Here is a 19,162-nt window from a genome sequence, read left to right as displayed (position 1 = left end):
TTCCCAGCCGACTTGTTTCTATTCAGCTGGCGAATGGCTTCCTTAACTTCACTCATCGTTGGGAGTGGCTCCTCTTCGTCGTTGGCTACGCCGGCGATGTACCTTCCCCCACCGTCTTGATCTCCTGCATGTGCGCCGTTCAGGTGTTCATCGAAGTGCTGCTTCCACCTTTTGATCACCTCACGATTGTCCGTCAGGATACCCCCGTCCTTATCCCGGCACATTTCGGCTTGCGGCACGAAGCCGTTGCGGGATGCGTTGAGTTTCTGATAGAACTTTCGTGTTGCTTGGGAACGATGCAGCTGCTCCAGCTCCTCGAGCTCCTCCTCCTCCAGGCGGCGCTTTTTCTCCTGGAAAAGTCGGACTCGCTGCCTCTTCCGCTGTCGGTAATTTTCACATTTCGACGGGTGCCTCTCTGCACTACTGCCGCCCGCGCGGCATTCTCTTCGTCCATCACCCTCCTACACTCCTCGTCGAACCAGTCGTTCCGTCGAGATCGCTCCACATAACCGATGACGTTCTCCGCAGCGCTGTTGATGGCTGTCTTGATGGTATCCCAACAGTCCTCGAGAGGGGCTTCGTCAAGCTCGCCCTCTGCCGGCAGCGCTGCTTCAACCGATTGCGCGTAGTCTGCCGCGACCTCAGGTTGCTTCAGTCGCGCGATATTTAACCGAGGCGGGCGCCGGTTTCGCGTGTTGTTCACTACGGAGAGTTTTGGGCGCATCTTCACCATCACCAGATAATGGTCCGACTCGATGTTGGCGCCCCGACAGGATCTGACGTCGATGATGTCCGAAAAGTGCCGGCTGTCGATCAAAACGTGGTCGATCTGTGATTGCGTTTGGTACGGTGATCTCCAGGTGTACTTGTGTGGGAGGCGGTGCTGAAAAAAGGTACTACGTACGGCCATTCGTTTGGAGGCGGCGAAATCAATAAGTCTGAGGCCGTTTTCGTTGGTCAGCTGGTGCGCGGTGAACCTTCCAATTGTCGGTTTAAATTCCTCCTCCTGGCCGACCTGAGCATTGAAATCCCCGATGACGATCTTGATATCATGTTTTGGGCAGCGGTCGTATTCACGCTCCAGCTGCGCGTAGAATTCGTCTTTGTCGTCACCGGTACTTCCGAGGTGAGGGCTGTACACGTTGATGATGCTGATGTTGAAGAATCGGCCCTTGATTCTCAACCGGCACATTCGTGAATTGATCGGCCACCACCCGATCACGCGCTTTTGCATCTTTCTCATCACTATAAAAGCTGTCCCAAGCTCGTGTGTGTTGCCGCAGCTCTGGTAGATGGCTCGACCATCTGGATACGTTCGTACCGTGGAGCCCTTCCAGCATACCTCCTGCAGCGCTACGATGTCGAATTTGCGGCTCTTCAATTCGTTGGAGAGCACGTGGGTACTGCCCACAAAATTTAGAGATCGGCAGTTCTATGTTCCAAGTTTCCAATCGCTAGTCCCTTTTCGTCGCGTGGGTCTTTGCCGATTTCCATCCGAAATTTGTTGTTCGTTATTCGTTGCTTGTATTTTTTTTTTGTAGTCACGGGCTCGCAAGGCCCGTGGCTAACCCCACTATCTCGCAGGAGGACCGTCGTGATGTTGCTGGTTTGGGTCCCGAACACCACCAGGACGTTGTTGAACTCCGCACGCCGCCCCTGACATGGAAAACAGACGCGTACGAAGCCCCCTAACTCAGTCTGCATGCGACCAAAGCATCCACCGGGGTTGGGTACCCGATCTCCGCTAAGGTTGCTCGCACCCCAGCTAGCACCACGGGGAGGCAGAGAATCGGAGTTGCAGACAAGAGGTGATATGGCCACTACCCGAAGGTTGGGTGTATGGGGTCTCGAGTTGCACATTGTCTACTTCACTAGCCAAATTTATATATCTATGGATAGATTTATTCTTGACAATTTAAAATATTATAAAATCAGCGCAATATTTGAAACCTGTCAGAAGTTATAAGCATTATAAAACGAGCTCTTTTTTGGGACTTTTTTCATTCGGAATCAGCCACTGGTAAACTGGTAGAATATTTCGACTTAATTTTTCAATATTGAAAAACTAGAATAAATTACCTATACAATGAATTAAAATTCATCGAAATCGGTCAATATTTGCGGCCAGAGGAACATACGCAAACTCTCGGGTCATATAGACCCGAACAGCCTAATTACGGATTTTTTTGAGGGAGCACTTCCGGTGGTCACAGGAAGTTGCATCATACTACAGATTGTGTATTTTGTGATTCCCCAGGAAGATTTTTGAAATCAAATTTTTGCGATTTTTTTTAGAAGAGTTATGATGATTTGAATGTGCGACCCGAAAATATTGACCCGAACGACTTTGGAAGGTTAAAAAAGGATGAAAGCTAATTTCAACTTGTTTTCTCTCTCCATTCCAGGCGCCCTCACAGTCTTCACGTGGTTTGGACCCGGCGCTCCCGGCGGGTGGTATCCAGTCCCCTGACCTGGGAACCGGATCTGGTGAATCCGGTGTGCAGCTCCATGGCTTGGCCGATGCCCGATAATCACACCATCGCCGTGACGCTGTTCAAAGACATTCGAACGCACGAGCTGGAGGACAAGGACTGGACCTTCGTGCTGGAAGATGTGTCACAGATGGGCAAAAAGCGACCGCTGGCATCGGCCATGATCAACATGCGGAAGTATGCCAGTATCGAATCGACGCAGCAAACCTTTCAGCTGGAACTGAGGCCGGTATCGAAAAAAATCCTATCGGCGTCGCTGGAACTAACACTGAGCTGCGTTTTCCTTAGGGAGGGAAAGGCCACTGATGAAGACATGCAGAGCATCATTTCGCTGATGTCCGTCAACAATATAACGGATATTGCTCCTTTGGATGATTTGGAAGACATTCCGGATCTGGAAAATTCGATTGACATTTCAGAACACGTGTTTGATTTTACTCAACAGCTAGAACAACTGACGACGAGTCTGAACAACTCGGATCTAGCGACGCCGATGAGTGGTGGTAAGATGGTTTATTTTCTGAAGCAGGTAATTAATTGAAATCTAAATTTGATTTTCTCATTCTAGTTCCATCGCTTTCCGACGATCAAACACCAGTTATGAGTGGATCAAAAGATATGTTCAAGGAAGTTTTGAACGATCGGGGTTACATTTCGCTGACCAGCGATCAAAGTTTCATCAAAGATCCAGACGAACATATAGGGAAAGATAAACCACCGGAGCGGCAAACAGTCACAGATGAACTTTCGATTCCATCAGAGATGGACAGCATTACACCTGCGGCACATCACATTCCCGAATCCGTTCACATGTTCGAGCAGATAGAAAAAATAGTCGAAGAGGCACAGGAGGACCCTCTGGAAGCACTGGAAGAAGAAAAAAGTCCTCCACCATCAAAGCAGTCAACTCCGTCTTTGCCTATCGTTGTTGCCGTTGCCCCAACGCCCCCAACTAAAGTAGACAGCGAGCTTATTACCAAAAAATCTCCCGAAGAGATCCAGAGCAGTAGAGCCGAACTGAAGCCGTTGAATTTGATCAAAAGTTACGATCACACACCGCCTCCGGTGACGACGGAAAAGGCACCCGTAGAACCGGTAGCTCCAGCAAAACCCGAACCGCCCAAGGAAGTGAGGAAACCGCTACTAAGGGACAGTACTCCGGGACAGGATCTTCTGGAATGGTGCAAAGATATCACCAAGAGCTACCACGGAGTCAAAGTTACCAACTTGACGACAAGCTGGCGCAATGGAATGGCCTTCTGTGCCATCATTCATCACTTCTATCCTAGTCTTATGTAAGTTGTTGCTTTCGTCTGAAAAATTGCCCTCCAATGAAGCATTTATTGTCGTTTTCCAGTGATATGAGCAAGCTGTCGCCGGGCAACGTGATAGAGAACTGCCGCACGGCGTTTGATGCGGCAGAAAAGCTGGGAATACCTCGAGTCATCGAGCCCCAGGACATGAACATGCTGGCGGTCCCGGACAAGTTGGCCGTCATGACCTACCTGTACCAGCTGCGGGCCCACTTCACCGGGCACCAGCTGGAGGTGCACACAATTGGTAAGTTCACGGGACTCATTATAAGACTTAACACGTTGCGTTGTTTTAAAGAAATCCATAAAATCGTGGGGTTTCTAAACGGATGGTACATTAAAAGTTATAACTTCTAGCAAACGGTGATGGCCATTATCCATTTATTCTAACTCGAACCTACTTACTTCGATTTCGATCTAGATTCGGGAGTTCCATGTCAGGCGTGCTTCCTAGCAGCCGAACAAGCCATGTGCATCTACTCCAACCAAAAGTGTAGGAGAGGTAGTTAGCAGTAGTGTGTACCGGTAGCTTCTAGTATTGAAATTTGATGGAGATTTGAGAATGAACTAAAATGATGTTCTAAAAACAAGCTTAGCGCACTAACCAGGCTGTTGCTTTTTTCTACGAGAATGGCTATTTTCTTTGAAAATAAAAATCTTGGAAAACTTGCTTTTATGGAATGAAAAATCTAACAAATAGACTGCTGATGGCTTACCGTCCGCCCATAACGCAATCAATCATTCATTCTGAATCACCTTCCGTACACTCGATCGAACATTAATACCTTCAGTTAACGAATGTAAAACTATAAACAAAAGATTAAACTAAGCTCAGAAATCCAATCTTTAAAAATTGTTCAGCACCAACATCGGTGATTTGTATAATCGGAGATTTAAATGGCACATTTCAAATGAATTTAAAAACATATCCATAGCCACGGTATCTTTTTTGTTTAAAAAATGGTGCTGGTGTTCCGCAAGGTATTCACTAAGTGCCGCTTATTATCGTGTTTTTTTCAATAAATAACTGCAACTTGTTCACTCCAAGACTCGAATAAAAAATATGGCGTTTGGTCATCACTTCTCTGAATCTTTTCATATGCCTCTGTAATAACAAATAAGAAGACAGATTTTCCGGTTATAATGTTTTTCTCTTTGATTCTCGTTAATGTTTTCTCATCAACGGGCAAGGCAAATTAAAAAAAAAAGATAAGCTGGGCTGGTGGCTCCAGAGAGCAACCTAACTTCAGGAGATTGAAAGTCTTGAATCACGATTCATGTACGAACAACATCATGTCCAAGTAAATGTAACTAGATTGATAATAAACCCTGCTTTTCGAGCTCTAAATTAATTGATTTTTAAGTTTAATTTTCTGACCGGGACGAACATTTTCACCCATGAGTTTAGTTGGGCAGCCAATCGATTATTGGACCGGAATTTAATGTTGAAAACTAGGAAAAAGGATCGTATCAAGTTAACTAATCTTATTGAAAATTTTTTGTGTATTTTAAGACTATTCCCTTTTGAGGGAAATTCTGTAATATTTTGATCAATACTAACAAAGCTTCAAATAGCTCTGAAAAATCACTCGATTGAACTATTCTGTATATATTAAAATGAAACGCAGCATTATAACGAATCACTTTCATCTCACTGCTGAAATCATAAACTGTCATTAAGTGGCACTGCAATTCTTACTAAAACTACACGATAATGGTTTGAAATCAAACGCTTATGAACCCAAAATGTCTGATTCGCAGGCGAAACATCGGACGACTCGAGCTACGTGATAGGGAACTACAAGTCGGACAAGCTGAGCAAGGACCTGCTGAATCTGAACGACATGATCACCCCCCGGGAGGATGATCCGCTGAGGCGCACCGAGCTGCTCACCAATAAAGCCCAGGCGCTGCTGGTGGCCACAAAGCAGGCGGCCGGAAGTGGGGGTGGCGGCGGACTATTTGGCAAGGTTTCCCTTTCCCCCACCAAGGAGAAGCTGATCACGGTCCCGAGTGGCAACGGATCGATGAGCAATGGCGGGGGCGGCGGTGAATCGGAAGGTGGTAACAACAATAACAACAACGGCGAGAAGGGATCGATGAGGCCGGATGCTGACAAACTGACCGGTGCTGGTGACGGAAATCTGAGGGCAGAAACGGAAAACGGGTTTGCGGATGATCGAATTTCGGCCGTTGATTCGGCGCTGGCAAACGTGAGTAGATTTGGGGGGTTTCTTGGGTGGAAAGTTTCTTTTTCGTTTAAAAGTATTGTTTCCCTGGTGTTTGAATTTGTTTTTTTTTAGTTTGAACATTTTTAGATTGGTTTGTTTTGTTTTTGGTTTTTTTTCGATTTTTATTTCTTTTCTAGCGATTACTCCTCCGGCATAAGGAAATGAGTGAAAAGGCTAAAGTAATGATTGAAAAACTTAGAGCAACTAGTGTAGATAAAGGTGGTGACATGGATACCGTAAGTTATGTTTGTTTTTTTCTCGTTTTCTTATGATTAGTTTAAACTCATATTTTTAAGTACAGTTTAATAAGACGTAGCTGAGGAACTTCTGTATTATAAAATAGTACATATTTAAATTAGTTAGGTACATGGATTATAATTTTGAGGCAAAACGTGGTTTTATTTTATTTAAAAGGTAATGACCAAAAATGGCCATTCACAAAATGACGTTTGGATTCTATTAACTATTTAATTAAAAAATTTATGGTTTTTTAGCTCTCACATTACTCATTTAAAAAAAATGGTTAATTCTTCTGCGGCAAAAAAACGAATGTACGGGCCTTCTTTATTTCATGCTGCATCAGATTTTGTGCAGTCGATTTGTCGCCGTCGTCGTGCAACAGCCTTTCTGGTGAAATGATGGCGCATAAATCGTTGATAAAAAAAGAGGAATATAAAAGGTTTTCTCCGAATAACTTGAAGAGATGAAGAATGTAATTAATAAAAATTAAAGGTATAAAAATCAATAAAACAAATATATGGCAACACTGATTTAGAAGCTTCAAAGTGTAAAAAAAAACACAAATCAGTTAGGCTGGAACAAATATCATTTTTTTCTTTTGTCACCCTCCCTTCGAAATTTCCAAAAACCCGAAGGGGGGAATAAATAAAGTTTGAAGTAATTTATGTAAATTTTGATAAAAAATTCCAATATCTGAAAGATTGCAAGACTAAAAAACAAATTAATGAAGATGGGAGTTATATCACCTTTTGTTTTCTTGGTTTTATTGAACTTTTTGATAAAATATAACTTGATTTATAGGTTTTGTGCAACGATATAGTATAAAATTTTGTTGCATACAAGCTTCCGTGCAATTTATTCCAATTTATTTGTTTTTCGCATTATTTTTCATTTCAAAACCACTCACCCCCCCCCCCCCCCCGACCCCCCTCGCGATGTTCCAACTCCGAGTGACAAAAGAAGGATTTAAAATTTGTTCCGGCCTTATTGCAACACCAACATGTGAAAAGGGTATTAAAGACAAATGGTGTAATTTTTTTATTCCGGATTTGGCTCTAGATCCGTCCGAATAAAAAAACGACTTTCGGGTTTCGAGTTATTCCATGAGGGATGAATGACATCCTGGTGTTAAAATACTTATTGTTAGGGCGTGAAACACCCTACAAACAATACCGCTGGGCTCACTGCTGGCAGCCTATCTGTCAGCCGATCGACGCGCCAACCAGCGGGTAGATTACAACAACAACAACCAATCACTTTATGTTTTGTAAACGTTTAGTCGCGACGTATTTTATCTCGTCAATAAATCGTCCTTTTTAATATGTAGTGTTAAGTAACTACGTGTTATTTATTCTTTGTATCCGTGCTACCCCAGTTTACAACAGTGGCGACGAGTCGGTCGTTTAATTTTCGCGAAATCCACCGAATTATCGCAAAATTAATTCCCCCACGCGGAAACGACAACGGTGTGAAATGGATTCGGAAGAACATAACCGTACTTCGGATCTAGCCGCTGGATCAAATGGGACCATCAACGGGCTCCCCAGTGGACAGCAGTTCCTCCCAGCTGGCATGGCAAGCTTTGTTCGCCCCACACAGTTCGGTCAGCAGCCACCGACGGGACTTTCTCAACAGTTCCCCGGGCAGCAGCAGCAACAGTCGTATCAATCAACACACCACCTCTCATCATCAGAAGCACTCCTTTCCCAGTTCCTCCAACAGCAGCAAGCATTTGCGACACAAATGCTAAATCAGCAGCAGGAGTTTATGCGACAGCAGCAGGAGATGTTCCTCCGTACGATGTCATCGTTGAGCGTGCAGGTACCATCTAACCCTGAAGTGATTTTAGACTCACTTTCGCATCACATCAAGGAGTTCCGGTACGATCCGGAAAACCACATCACGTTTGCGGCTTGGTACGCGCGGTACAAGGACCTGTTTGAGCAAGACGCTTCCCAGCTCGACAGCGATGCAAAAGTCCGTTTGCTCCTCCGGAAGATGGGTTCCGCCGAACATGAACGGTATGTTAATTTCATCCTTCCGAAACTACCGAAAGAGTACCAATTTGACGAAACTGTTCGGAAATTGGGAATCCTGTTCGGTGCTGCTGAATCGCTCATCAGCAAGCGATATCGTTGCCTGCAGACAACGAAAAAGTCCACCGAAGATTACGTTTCGTTTTCATGCCGTGTAAACAAGAACGCGGTCGATTTAGAGCTGAGCAAATTGACGGAGGAGCAGTTCAAATGCTTATTATTTGTTTGCGGCATGAAAGCGGAGTGTGATGCAGAGGTGCGTACTAGACTGTTGGCAAAAATCGAGGACCGGAACGACGTGACCCTGGAGCAGCTTTCTGAAGACTGCCAGCGGCTGATGTGTCTGAAGAGAGACACTGCTTTGATCGAGGGAACATCCGGACCACCAGCAGTGCAGTTCGTGGAGCGGAACTATAATCGGCAGCAATTTTCTAAAAGTTCTCCGAAAAAAGTGAAGCAAAATAGTGAACACAAAAACATTCCCCCAACCCCTTGTTGGAAGTGCGGCGCAATGCACTACACTCGTGAGTGCCCATACAAGGACCACAAGTGTAGTGATTGTGGCAACAACGGACACCGTGACGGTTATTGTTTATCCGAAAACAAAAGTGCAAAGCCCTTTCACAAGAACAAAAATAGAACTTTTCGGGCAAATGCAGTGAAAGTGAATGCAGTGCAACAAAACCAAAAATGTGTTCATGCTCATCTCAACGGTGCTGAAGTGCAACTGCAGTTGGACACTGGATCCGACATCAGTGTGGTATCGAAGCGTGTGTGGGAGAAAATCGGGAAGCCTTCCACCACCCCTGCAGTACGTAATGCATCTACGGCTTCTGGTGCCCCCCTCCAGCTCCTTTTCAAGTTCCAGTGTGACGTCAACGTCAATGGCCAGCAGCGCCGTGGGACATTTCACGTGGTCGACAAATCGTTCAACGTGTTCGGTATCGATTTGCTCGACGCTTTTGGGCTCTGGTCGGTGCCGATTTCTTCTTTTTGCAACCAGAGTGCCAAACCATCCACATCGTCGGAGTAATTTGAGGCAGCACCACGTTTCAAAAATTCAGCATCCAGCACTTCACCACAGCACAATCGCACAGCAAGGCTGAACCATTTCGAGACATTCGAGAGGGGAGAAGTTCGGTTCCAATAATCTCCAAATATTTCACCGATGTCCCGTCTCTCTCTCAACGTCTCCTTCTCCATCATCATCAAGCTCTGCTGACCCAGTAGAGGTCAACGAACAGCTGTGCAGGTGCCTCGTCGTTCTTCGCGGACCAGAAGACCGCCGATTCGGTTCAACCTGCACCGGCTGTATTAAGGGAGGAGATGTTAGGGCGTGAAACACCCTACAAACAATACCGCTGGGCTCACTGCTGGCAGCCTATCTGTCAGCCGATCGACGCGCCAACCAGCGGGTAGATTACAACAACAACAACCAATCACTTTATGTTTTGTAAACGTTTAGTCGCGACGTATTTTATCTCGTCAATAAATCGTCCTTTTTAATATGTAGTGTTAAGTAACTACGTGTTATTTATTCTTTGTATCCGTGCTACCCCAGTTTACAACACTTATGATAAAAAAAAAGAGTTATTCCATACGTAGGTGTGCGTGAGAACGAGCGCAATGTTTACATGCAGCTGTCGTTTTGTTTTCCCTTCTGGATTTTCTTCACTCGGTTCTTCACATCCGGATTGCCTTTTTTTCTTGTCCGGATTGCACTGGACAGCAAATAGTACGATTTTGCTTGGGGAAATCACGGCAATAATCATTTTTGCGTTCATTATTTCAACTGTTTTGCTTGCAGCCACAAACAGCTGTTTAATGTTTTGACAACAACGTTGAGAGTAATGGTGAACTTCTCGCAAAACTGACTTTCTTCTCAGGGTGACTCCGTCCGTTTTTCGAGCGAAACTAGGTAGCTTCTAGAGCAATAAATAAGCACGATGACGCTCTAACTTTATACTTCATCAATCACTCTGCAAAATTTCAATAGAAAGCGTAACGTAGTTTCTGAGATATTGCAGTTTGAATGGTACAAGTCCAAAAAGTCTCAAATTTTGTTTTATAATAGTGTGATAGTTGATCTATCTTACGCAGCAAATTTGATCAAAAAATATAATCAGAGTTAAAAGTTATAAATGTTCAAAGTCAAAGTGACAGTGCGCGAGCTTCCAATTTCTATACAATTATGAACGGTACTGTACGTCTTAAATTCAAATAGTTTTATTGAAGTTAATCAATGACTAAATGAATCCATGTTTTTATTAAACATAAAATACATTTTTTACAATCTTTTTCTATCTAAAACCCAATTTTGTTTAAAATGGTTCATACGACCTTATCAAAACAAACTCTAGAATTAGCGATTTGAAAATGTTTGCAAAATTAATAATAAAAAATAAATAATGCGAAAAACAAATAAATTGGAATAAATTGCACGGAAGCTTGAATACTACAAAATTGCATACATAAATACTTCTAACTTTATTTATTTCCCCGTTCGTAATTTTTGGAAAATTCGGGGAGGGGGGTTGACAAAAGAACATACAAAACCTAGCCTTCTTATGAAAATTCTTGTGTTGTAAATTTGAGATAAGAAAGCGATTCGGCTCTATTTAGTTTTAGTTGGTCAATTTCTTCGTGGATTTTCAAACAGCTCGTCGAATGTGTGATGGTTTATCCAAATTGGGACCGAAAACATTGTTTCAAAACATTTTCCGACAAAAAATGCTTTGTAAAAATGGCCTCTCATACTTATTCTGCACCAAACTAACAATGGAGACAAAAATCGGTAATTAATGTGTGAATCTTGAAAATCCTCACCTGAGTATATTTGCAACGAGCCTGAGAGGCATGTAAACTACATTTTAAACTGCTTGAATACATTATTTACTGTTTAAACTCAAATTAAGATGTGCGCGAATTGGAACAAGTAACATATGCGGCCATTGGCATGCGCCTGTATCTGCATCAGTGACGAGATCCTTATGAAAAAAATCCGGCCCAATTGCTGTTCCAATGGCCAGATTCCCGCGAGGCAACGCTGCAATTCCTGCTGCAAGGGCTGTGTCTTTATTTCTAATCCAGTCACATACGTCCAGCTAGGTTAAGCTGGATTTCTGGTTGCCCTAGGCCTAGGCTATTAAGCCTACCCCCGATTCTGATACCCTAGGCCACTATTCTATCGCTGATCAGGCTACAAATCTTATCATGGCCTCGTAGAGAACCCTCAGAAAGGCTGAGCTGGATTTCCGGCAGTGCAGCACCCGACTGTAGATTCGTAGAAAACTCCCAGCAAAGCTGAGCACGATTTCGCACATCGGCGGCGATCAAACATCGTAGCAATGACATCAGCATTGCAAGGAAACCAACCAACACGACCTTCAAGCATCGGCAATCGTGAAAAATTGTGCCGACGAATCCCGTTCAGAACGGTGTCATCGGTCACGTAAGCACAGCAAAAATCACCGCACACCTTCGGTTTCCAAAATCGCGGCCAGGTGGTCTGCGTTTGTTGTCTGTGTTTCCTAGGCATCCTAAAGCGTTCGGTCTTGTCACCCTACAAGGCGAACGAAACATCTGAAGGAAGAGGCCCCTGTCAGCACATCGTAAAATTGTGAAAACCTGTCCTGTAAGTAACACGCAATGTAGAAGAATATGGGACGAATGGATTAGCCAAAATGATTCCCAATACATACAAAATTGAATATACTTCAATTTCATTCATTTGTGGCTACGACCACGACCCGCCTTCTCAATAATTTACTAATGCCAATATTAAAGGCGAAAGATCTATCCATCTGCACAAAGGCCATTGCTAACCCATGCTAACCAATAGAAACGGATGCTCCCTTTCGCTTCAATTTTGTCATGGTAATATTCATCATTCACTGCAATCTAGTTGGCGTTATGTTGAAACCAAACGGCACACGCTTGAAAGCGTAGCGCACGCAAGACGTTGAAAAAAGGGGTTTAATTTTAATTTGAATGTTGATAACAACTCTTGATGAATCCTTCAAAGATTTTCTAGCAGTAAAACCTCTTGTCGGGAAAACCAGCTCTTGGCAGTACTCTGGCAGTAAGCAAGCAGATGTTCATGACATCGTATGCTTCGACTAATTCAATAATCCCTTTTAAGCATATACTCATTGTTATGACCTGTTCTGTAGACGTCCCAAGATCTGACCTCTCTTCGTAATAACTCAAGGTCCAGTGTACTGACCTGTATGCTATGACTGGAATGGATTACGACGAAGACGTTGTCCCCTACCGACTTATTCACCGATATTGATTCCCTCTACTCTACGATCTTCATTACCCAGAAGATCATTTCTTATCCCTTTAGCTTTTCGCAAAGAAAACCAAACAATTCTACTACTCAAGCACTCTAAACCTTACGCGATCTTCAAGCTTCAAGCAACTTCTCCACAAGGTAATCTTATCTGGTACAATTGTGTTCGATGTTTATTCTTGAGCTCGAACTCGCGGACATCGGCTCTGTAAGCAACTGACTTGTCTACTGAGCTACATCACTAGCCTAACTACGCTTGAACGTTTATCGTCAGTAGTTTGTCGTACGTTTTGTTCCACAGAACTGGGCCGAGTATTGACTCTTGTGAAACATTTCCTCGTTGGTCATATACTGTAGCTGAGATAGTGGCAGTTGTTTTCCAGCACTCTACAGAGATATGTCGCTATCTAACTACACGTCTAAGGTGTTAACCTTTTCTTTCGATCAGTCTGACTCGAAGGGGTTATGTCCATCATAACGTGAGATGATTTTGTCAGTTTAAGCCTTTACGTGAAGACTTTACAAATATCTTTAAGTTTAGCTGTAAAAGTAAGGCGTTCCGTAGGGTTGCCATTTAGGGCCCTTATTTTTTGTTTTGCATTTTTTTTACCTTAGTAACATGTGTTCTAAACTATTATATGGAAATTTAACCCGATTTGCCTCAAATGTATCCTCGTAAAACCTATAGTAGTGCTAGTTAAAACCGCTCTAACAATAAGAATTTTGGCTTTGTTTTTTTTCTACGTAAAAAAATCCCGCAAACGATACCGCGCTGGATGTGTGTGTGTGCGTGAAACGCTTTCGCCGGTGCAGAACGAACGCCAGGCTCGATTGCGGGAACAGGCCCGAAAACTGATCGCCGGTACCCGATCGATAAAACCGCTGAACCTAGACTCGCCCTCTTCGCCTACCAAGATCAGTGGCAACGCTCACAAAATGAACTTCTCGCCGGAGCGGACCATTTCGCCCATCAACAACGTGCCGGAGTTTATTTTTCCCAGCGTCGTGGGTCGGATTGGAAGCGCCAAAAATTCGCCGGTGCGAGGTTATGGGGACATCGGTGCCAGCATACTGGACTCGAGCGATGCCAACAGCAATCATTTGTTGAAGAGGAGTTCGCCCTCGCCGAACAAACTTTCGCCATCGCTGTTGGACATGATTGCGCCCAAAAACGAGGGCCGGGTAAGATCGATTGGGAGATTTTGTTTTTCTTGATCCTGGTTCTTTCTTTCAAACTTCCTCTTTTTATAATTGTAATATCGATAAGCTCTGATATATATATTTTTTTAAATTTTTTTAATCATATAGGTTGAAAAGGTGAACTACATTCAAAGCGAGCTTGACAAGCTAGAGCGAGAGCAGAATGAGATAGATCAAAAGGCTAACGCCTTGGAGAAGAAGTTACGAGCTGTGATGGGTGGAACGATGACGAGTAAGTGACCTTTTAATATTAACGCGCCAGCACTAAATTTTACTTCGGAAGTCCAGACTTCCGACAAAGAAAACCGAAGTACTAGATTGTCGGAAGTCTGTGTTTTGTTGCCAGTTTATCAGCGACGTTTTTGAAAATTTTGATTAAAAATCACAATAGTTTCAAACGAAAGAGATTGAACCTAATTATTTTTTTTCCAACAGATGTCTCGGAAACCGAAGACCAACTCATGAACCAGTGGTTTACGTTGGTCAACAAAAAGAACGCTCTGTTGAGGAGACAGATGCAGCTGAATCTACTGTAAGTCGTATAATTAGTTTTTAACACAAGTCAGATTGGTCTAATCCTCACAATTTCACTCTTTCAGTGAACAAGAGAACGATCTTGAGAAAAAGTACGATATGCTGAATTTGGAATTGCGGGCGGCTCTCTCGATCGAAGACTGGCGCAAAACGGAGGAACAGCGCGAGAAGGAGGCGCTGCTGTTGGCCGAGTTGGTTGCGATCGTAGACAAACGCAACGAGCTGGTACAGAATCTGCACAGCCAGGAACAGGCGTATGTATTCTGGTTTCCCATTAAAAAAAAAATGTTTTCCCTAACCGTTTTGCCATCCCTTTTTAGCATTGAAGATGATGACGAAATCGAGCGGAAACTGGAAACGGTAGATATCAACCATAAGGAGGAAAAATGTGTCATTCAGTAATTGTTGGTGAAGGTTTTCTACACATTCGGAGAATACTCAGATGCAATTGGAGGATTTTTTTTGTAGAGGTAAGTTTTTGTTTTAAGAATTTAAGAAACAATTGACAAAGGCACAAAAGGCGAGACATTAGATCGGTTCAACTAGTACGTGGCAATGATAGCTTCAACACATTCCAGTCAGACGTTGTTCAAGTTCTAGCAACTGCGACAACTGGTCAAGAACCAATATGCTTTTTTATATTAAAATAAGAAACTATAATATTTTGTTTTCTCCCCATTTCATTTCAGGTGTTTATTTCCACAAAATGGAAACCTATACTCCCACTGAAATTGTAAATACTGCGGAATACACCCTCGTTTCGTTAAGAGATCAAACAGTCGCTTAAAGGCACGGAATCAATACCGACCTAACAGGTTACAGGAAACTCGAATCGTACTAAAACGAAAACAAATTGTTGCTCTTATGTAGGTAACTTAACCAGCCGTCATTTTCTATTTTCTAATAATCGGAACGACTCATTGGGTTCTAAAGAAACCAATTGTGGGTAAAATTTTAGAAAAAAAAAAACCAAATGAAAAAGAATATCATTGCACTTATTCAAAATTGGTACAATCACTAACGAATACGAGTTTATCAATTTGTTCGTCTTACAAACGAATATTTTTTGAAACACACAAAAAACCGGTGAATCATTTCCGTCCGCGGGAGAATTTGGTCTCGTAACCAATGATTAGACGAGGGAGGAAGTAGTGATCGCTTTTTTTTATTGCCACACGCATTTACACCCGACCCCTCCGGAAAAGATTCCAAGAACTTTAAGGCTAGGTTATGTCACACAGATTCAATCACAAAATTGTACATACCCTACGTTTCTGTTAGGTTCTATTAGGTTGTATGTTTTTAACCAAAAAAAATGTTAGCACCACTAAATGAGGACTGAGTAAAGTGGCGGTCAATTTCGTTTTATTTATGGATACAAAAAGCTTCAAGCGCAAATAGTTAACCGTTTTAGTTTAGTTATTATGTGCAAAAAATTATTTCTAGTGTTCTTTCATTGACAGAGGCGACACAAAATTGTTCAAGTCCCCTATCCCCTTCTCTAACCTTATTTTATATAGCTGTATTTAAGGTTTAGTAAGCTAAAAATAGGAGTAAGAAGTTATACTCCGTCAAAGTAATTGATTACAATAAAATGCTTAAGGAAGAAAAGAAAACCTGGAAGTGATAAATACGTGAAGAAGAAAAAAAATTACGCAAACAAATATCCAAATAATAAATTATTTTTGTAAGCTTTTGTACTTGTAGCCTAATAGCTTTTGGTGAGGAACTCAACTTCTATAATTTTACTCAAACCTATGGGTGGAAATACGGGATATCGATCAAAGAACTCATAAAACTCACTTAGCTTGAAGCGGGCGGAATCGATGCAGATCATTTATTAGTCAAGCTGCCTAGGAAACACAAACGCATTAGAATGATCCATGCCTTGTCCATCGTTGAGTTTGGGCTTTATTCTTTACAGACAGAGAAATGGGTAATCTCAATCGCGTTTCTTAGAGCAACTCGAATGGTTCACAAGCTGGAATTTGATTTTTCTTTTTTTTTTCAATCATAAAAAAAATTACCAACAACTGCTTAGATAATTTCATAATCAATCATCAGAAGCATTTACAGTAAAGTTATGTTTTTTTTTTAATTTCCTAACACAAAATGAACCTAGATAATTTTCTTGAAATTTGGAATTGATTCGGCAGTTAAAATTTGAAATTTCTCTAAGGTCGTAAAAATTAGAAGCTTTGGGCGCAGAATGATCATACGTTTTGAGAAAAACCTCTAGCAGGAATAGGTTTCGTATAGGTAGAAGCAAATTTTTTAAATCTCCACACCGCAATATAATTGATATAAGCAGCGCGTAAAATTTCAGTGATATTTTCTAGAATGCGAATTCCACCTTCTTGGTTTGTCCCCGTTTGTAAGCAAAGGGAAATTTAGAGAGAGGCAAAACAAAATCGAGAATACATAACGAAAACAAATTACGATATTCTAGTCATTCGTGCGTAGTTCATCATAGCTAAGGAAACTAATTTAAAATAAATATATATCTACATATAATACAATTATTATAGTATTATTATTTCTATTTTAAAATACACACACACAAGGTTATACACGGAAACGTACAGACCGGACCAGACATTATTTGCATATTGAGAAATAAAAGAAGGAAGCGTTTTTTTCTTACCGGCATGGTTCTCTGATATGGTTGAGTCTGTTTTCTACTTCTAAGCTTCGTATCCGAAATCCGGTGGTTTCTTTAAAATCCTTCGTAACAACTTGTTGTTTTTGGTTTTTATAAATTTTTGGCTTTCGAAAGGGGGAAAATCCCAGGAGAAAAATTTAATTAAATCAATTTCCGGTTTTGCCCGAACATCATTTTTACATGTTAATGATGAACGATCCGATACAGCCTTTGATCGAACAGTGCTGCAAGAAGCGTGGCCTCCCAATACACAGGCAAAGACAGCCGGACAGGACCGTACCAGAGCCGGGAAGGAGGAACTAGAAACGAAAGAAGATAAACTCTTTAAGGTACACCGGGGTAAGTGTGGACGCGGGGTAAGTGTGGACGATGGCTATTAAAACAATACTGTGCACTATTTTCTCAAACTTTTAATGCAGAATGTTTAATTTACTTGTAATCTATCCAATAACTGTAAAAAAGATACAATTCCGACAATAACGGATGTTTACACCGACTTTTTGCGAATTTTCTATTTTCACCTACGATGTCGAGGTGATGTGTATCTTTTTCAATTACCAATTTCTCGTAAACTAGCTGGCTCTCGATGAAAAACTCTACATTGTAACAATCCTTACATTCCAAACAACCAGTTAGGAAAAGAAACGGCGGTTAAAAATGATGAAAAAAAGTTTATTTACAAAAAACTAAAATTTTGTCTCCAACCCCTGTCTGGGGTAAGTGTAGACGGCTTTAAAAAGACTTGATGTTTACACATTTTTTCAATTTTCTGTCCTTCATCCTTCATGAATTGAATTATTTAGCTAAATTTAGCATTCGGATCATGAAAAGTTGAGTAAAGTACTTGTTTGTTCAGTGTTTTTGTTAAAATCGGAACTAGTGTGTTGTAGCATAAATTACACGCAATAATTATTGAAAGATGTCTTACTAATAGTATCATGAACCTTTTTTCAAAATTTTGGACGGTTCGAGCAATAAAATAACGTATTCAACCAAGAAAACACACATTTTTTGAAAATTTCCTTAGAAACCAAAGGGAAAATCTTCCGTCCACACTTACCCCATAAATCGGGGTAAGTGAAGACACCAGCAGTCCATTACAATTTACGTGGTAACTTTTTTCGCTTTGCTTCTATCGAGCTCATCTCTTCAGCGTTTGTAAACAACATGTTCTGCATCACATTGAATGTTATTTTATAAAAATTGCTCCACTGCTCATTTTTTAATGATTTTTTAAAGTTGAACTATACCAAAAACCGTCCACACTTACCCCGGTGTACCTTAAACATTTCGATGAGTCAGTGGCTCCAGAGAGTAATGAACAATTTTGAAGCATAGGAAATAATCAGCGATTTTTTTTAAATTTTTAATGCTCTTGCTTACGCTTTTGAAATATTGAATCAATTTGGAAAATTATCCTTGAGAACTACAAATTCATCTGTGCTTCCGAGCCATCTGAAGCAGAAGCAGCCAAAAGGGCCGAATCTGCGGAACCGAGGGCTCGGAAACACTACGACAAACTTCTGCCCAAGAAATCGGGTTGTGTTATCATGGATGATGAAACCTACATTAAACTCGATCATGAGACTCTGCCTGGACCACAATTTTATACCTCACCGAAGGAAAAGGATTTTCTTGTATCAGTAAAAGTCATTTACACTGTTTGAAGGTTAAAACTGGAATGACTTTATTTTTTTTACATTAAATAAGTTTTATTACACCTTTAATTTTTGTACATAGCAAATTTTTGACAGTTCAAGTGTTCTGCGATAAAGGCCCTTATTCTGCGCCGCGAGTGACGTGACGATAGTCGACTCACCCAAGTCACTCTATTCCAATAGTCGGTTTAGGTGAGAAACGTCACTTTGGATGAACTTTTTGATTTCTTACCCTATTCTGGTAGTCACCGTGGGTGAGAATCGTCGCATTCGGGTGACGATTTTAGGTGACAATTGTCGGTACCTTTTCAGGTTGCGACGAGAGAGAAATTGAACGGAAAATTGATACAAAATGGAATATTTTGGTTCTATGTATTTATTTACAATGAAGTTTGTTAATTTTGAACACAATCAGATTGCTCATGCAGTTTTTCTGGGATTACAAAAACTTTTATTTTGAATAAAATTAAGGCCATTCATCGATTTTCGCGCAAACAGAATT

General features: G+C 41.7%; 1 protein-coding gene across 4 annotated transcripts in view; it reads left to right on the top strand.

The window, feature by feature from the left end:
* The window catches only part of LOC129744886 (EH domain-binding protein 1), a 63,262-nt gene extending 46,340 nt beyond the window's left edge, over positions 1 to 16,922 (top strand). The window contains exons 3-14 of one of the 4 annotated variants that reach the window (XM_055737635.1): positions 2,406 to 2,995; positions 3,061 to 3,787; positions 3,850 to 4,052; positions 4,227 to 4,307; positions 5,567 to 6,018; positions 6,174 to 6,272; positions 13,420 to 13,788; positions 13,915 to 14,038; positions 14,242 to 14,338; positions 14,406 to 14,594; positions 14,661 to 14,810; positions 15,030 to 16,922. In XM_055737635.1, the coding sequence (XP_055593610.1) occupies positions 2,406 to 2,995; positions 3,061 to 3,787; positions 3,850 to 4,052; positions 4,227 to 4,307; positions 5,567 to 6,018; positions 6,174 to 6,272; positions 13,420 to 13,788; positions 13,915 to 14,038; positions 14,242 to 14,338; positions 14,406 to 14,594; positions 14,661 to 14,742 (3,013 nt within the window). In that variant the 3' untranslated portion in view covers positions 14,743 to 14,810; positions 15,030 to 16,922. The remainder of the gene's footprint in view (positions 1 to 2,405; positions 2,996 to 3,060; positions 3,788 to 3,849; positions 4,053 to 4,226; positions 4,308 to 5,566; positions 6,019 to 6,173; positions 6,273 to 13,419; positions 13,789 to 13,914; positions 14,039 to 14,241; positions 14,339 to 14,405; positions 14,595 to 14,660; positions 14,811 to 15,029) is intronic. The other 3 variants (XM_055737637.1, XM_055737636.1, XM_055737638.1) reach the window with 3 other exon arrangements.
* The last annotated feature ends 2,240 nt before the right edge of the window (positions 16,923 to 19,162 follow it).

This window comes from Uranotaenia lowii, chromosome 2, assembly GCF_029784155.1.
Source record: "Uranotaenia lowii strain MFRU-FL chromosome 2, ASM2978415v1, whole genome shotgun sequence".
Classification (NCBI taxonomy): domain Eukaryota; kingdom Metazoa; phylum Arthropoda; class Insecta; order Diptera; family Culicidae; genus Uranotaenia; species Uranotaenia lowii.
Note: the sequence above shows the minus strand (reverse complement) of the source record. Positions and strands in the feature narration are given on the sequence as shown.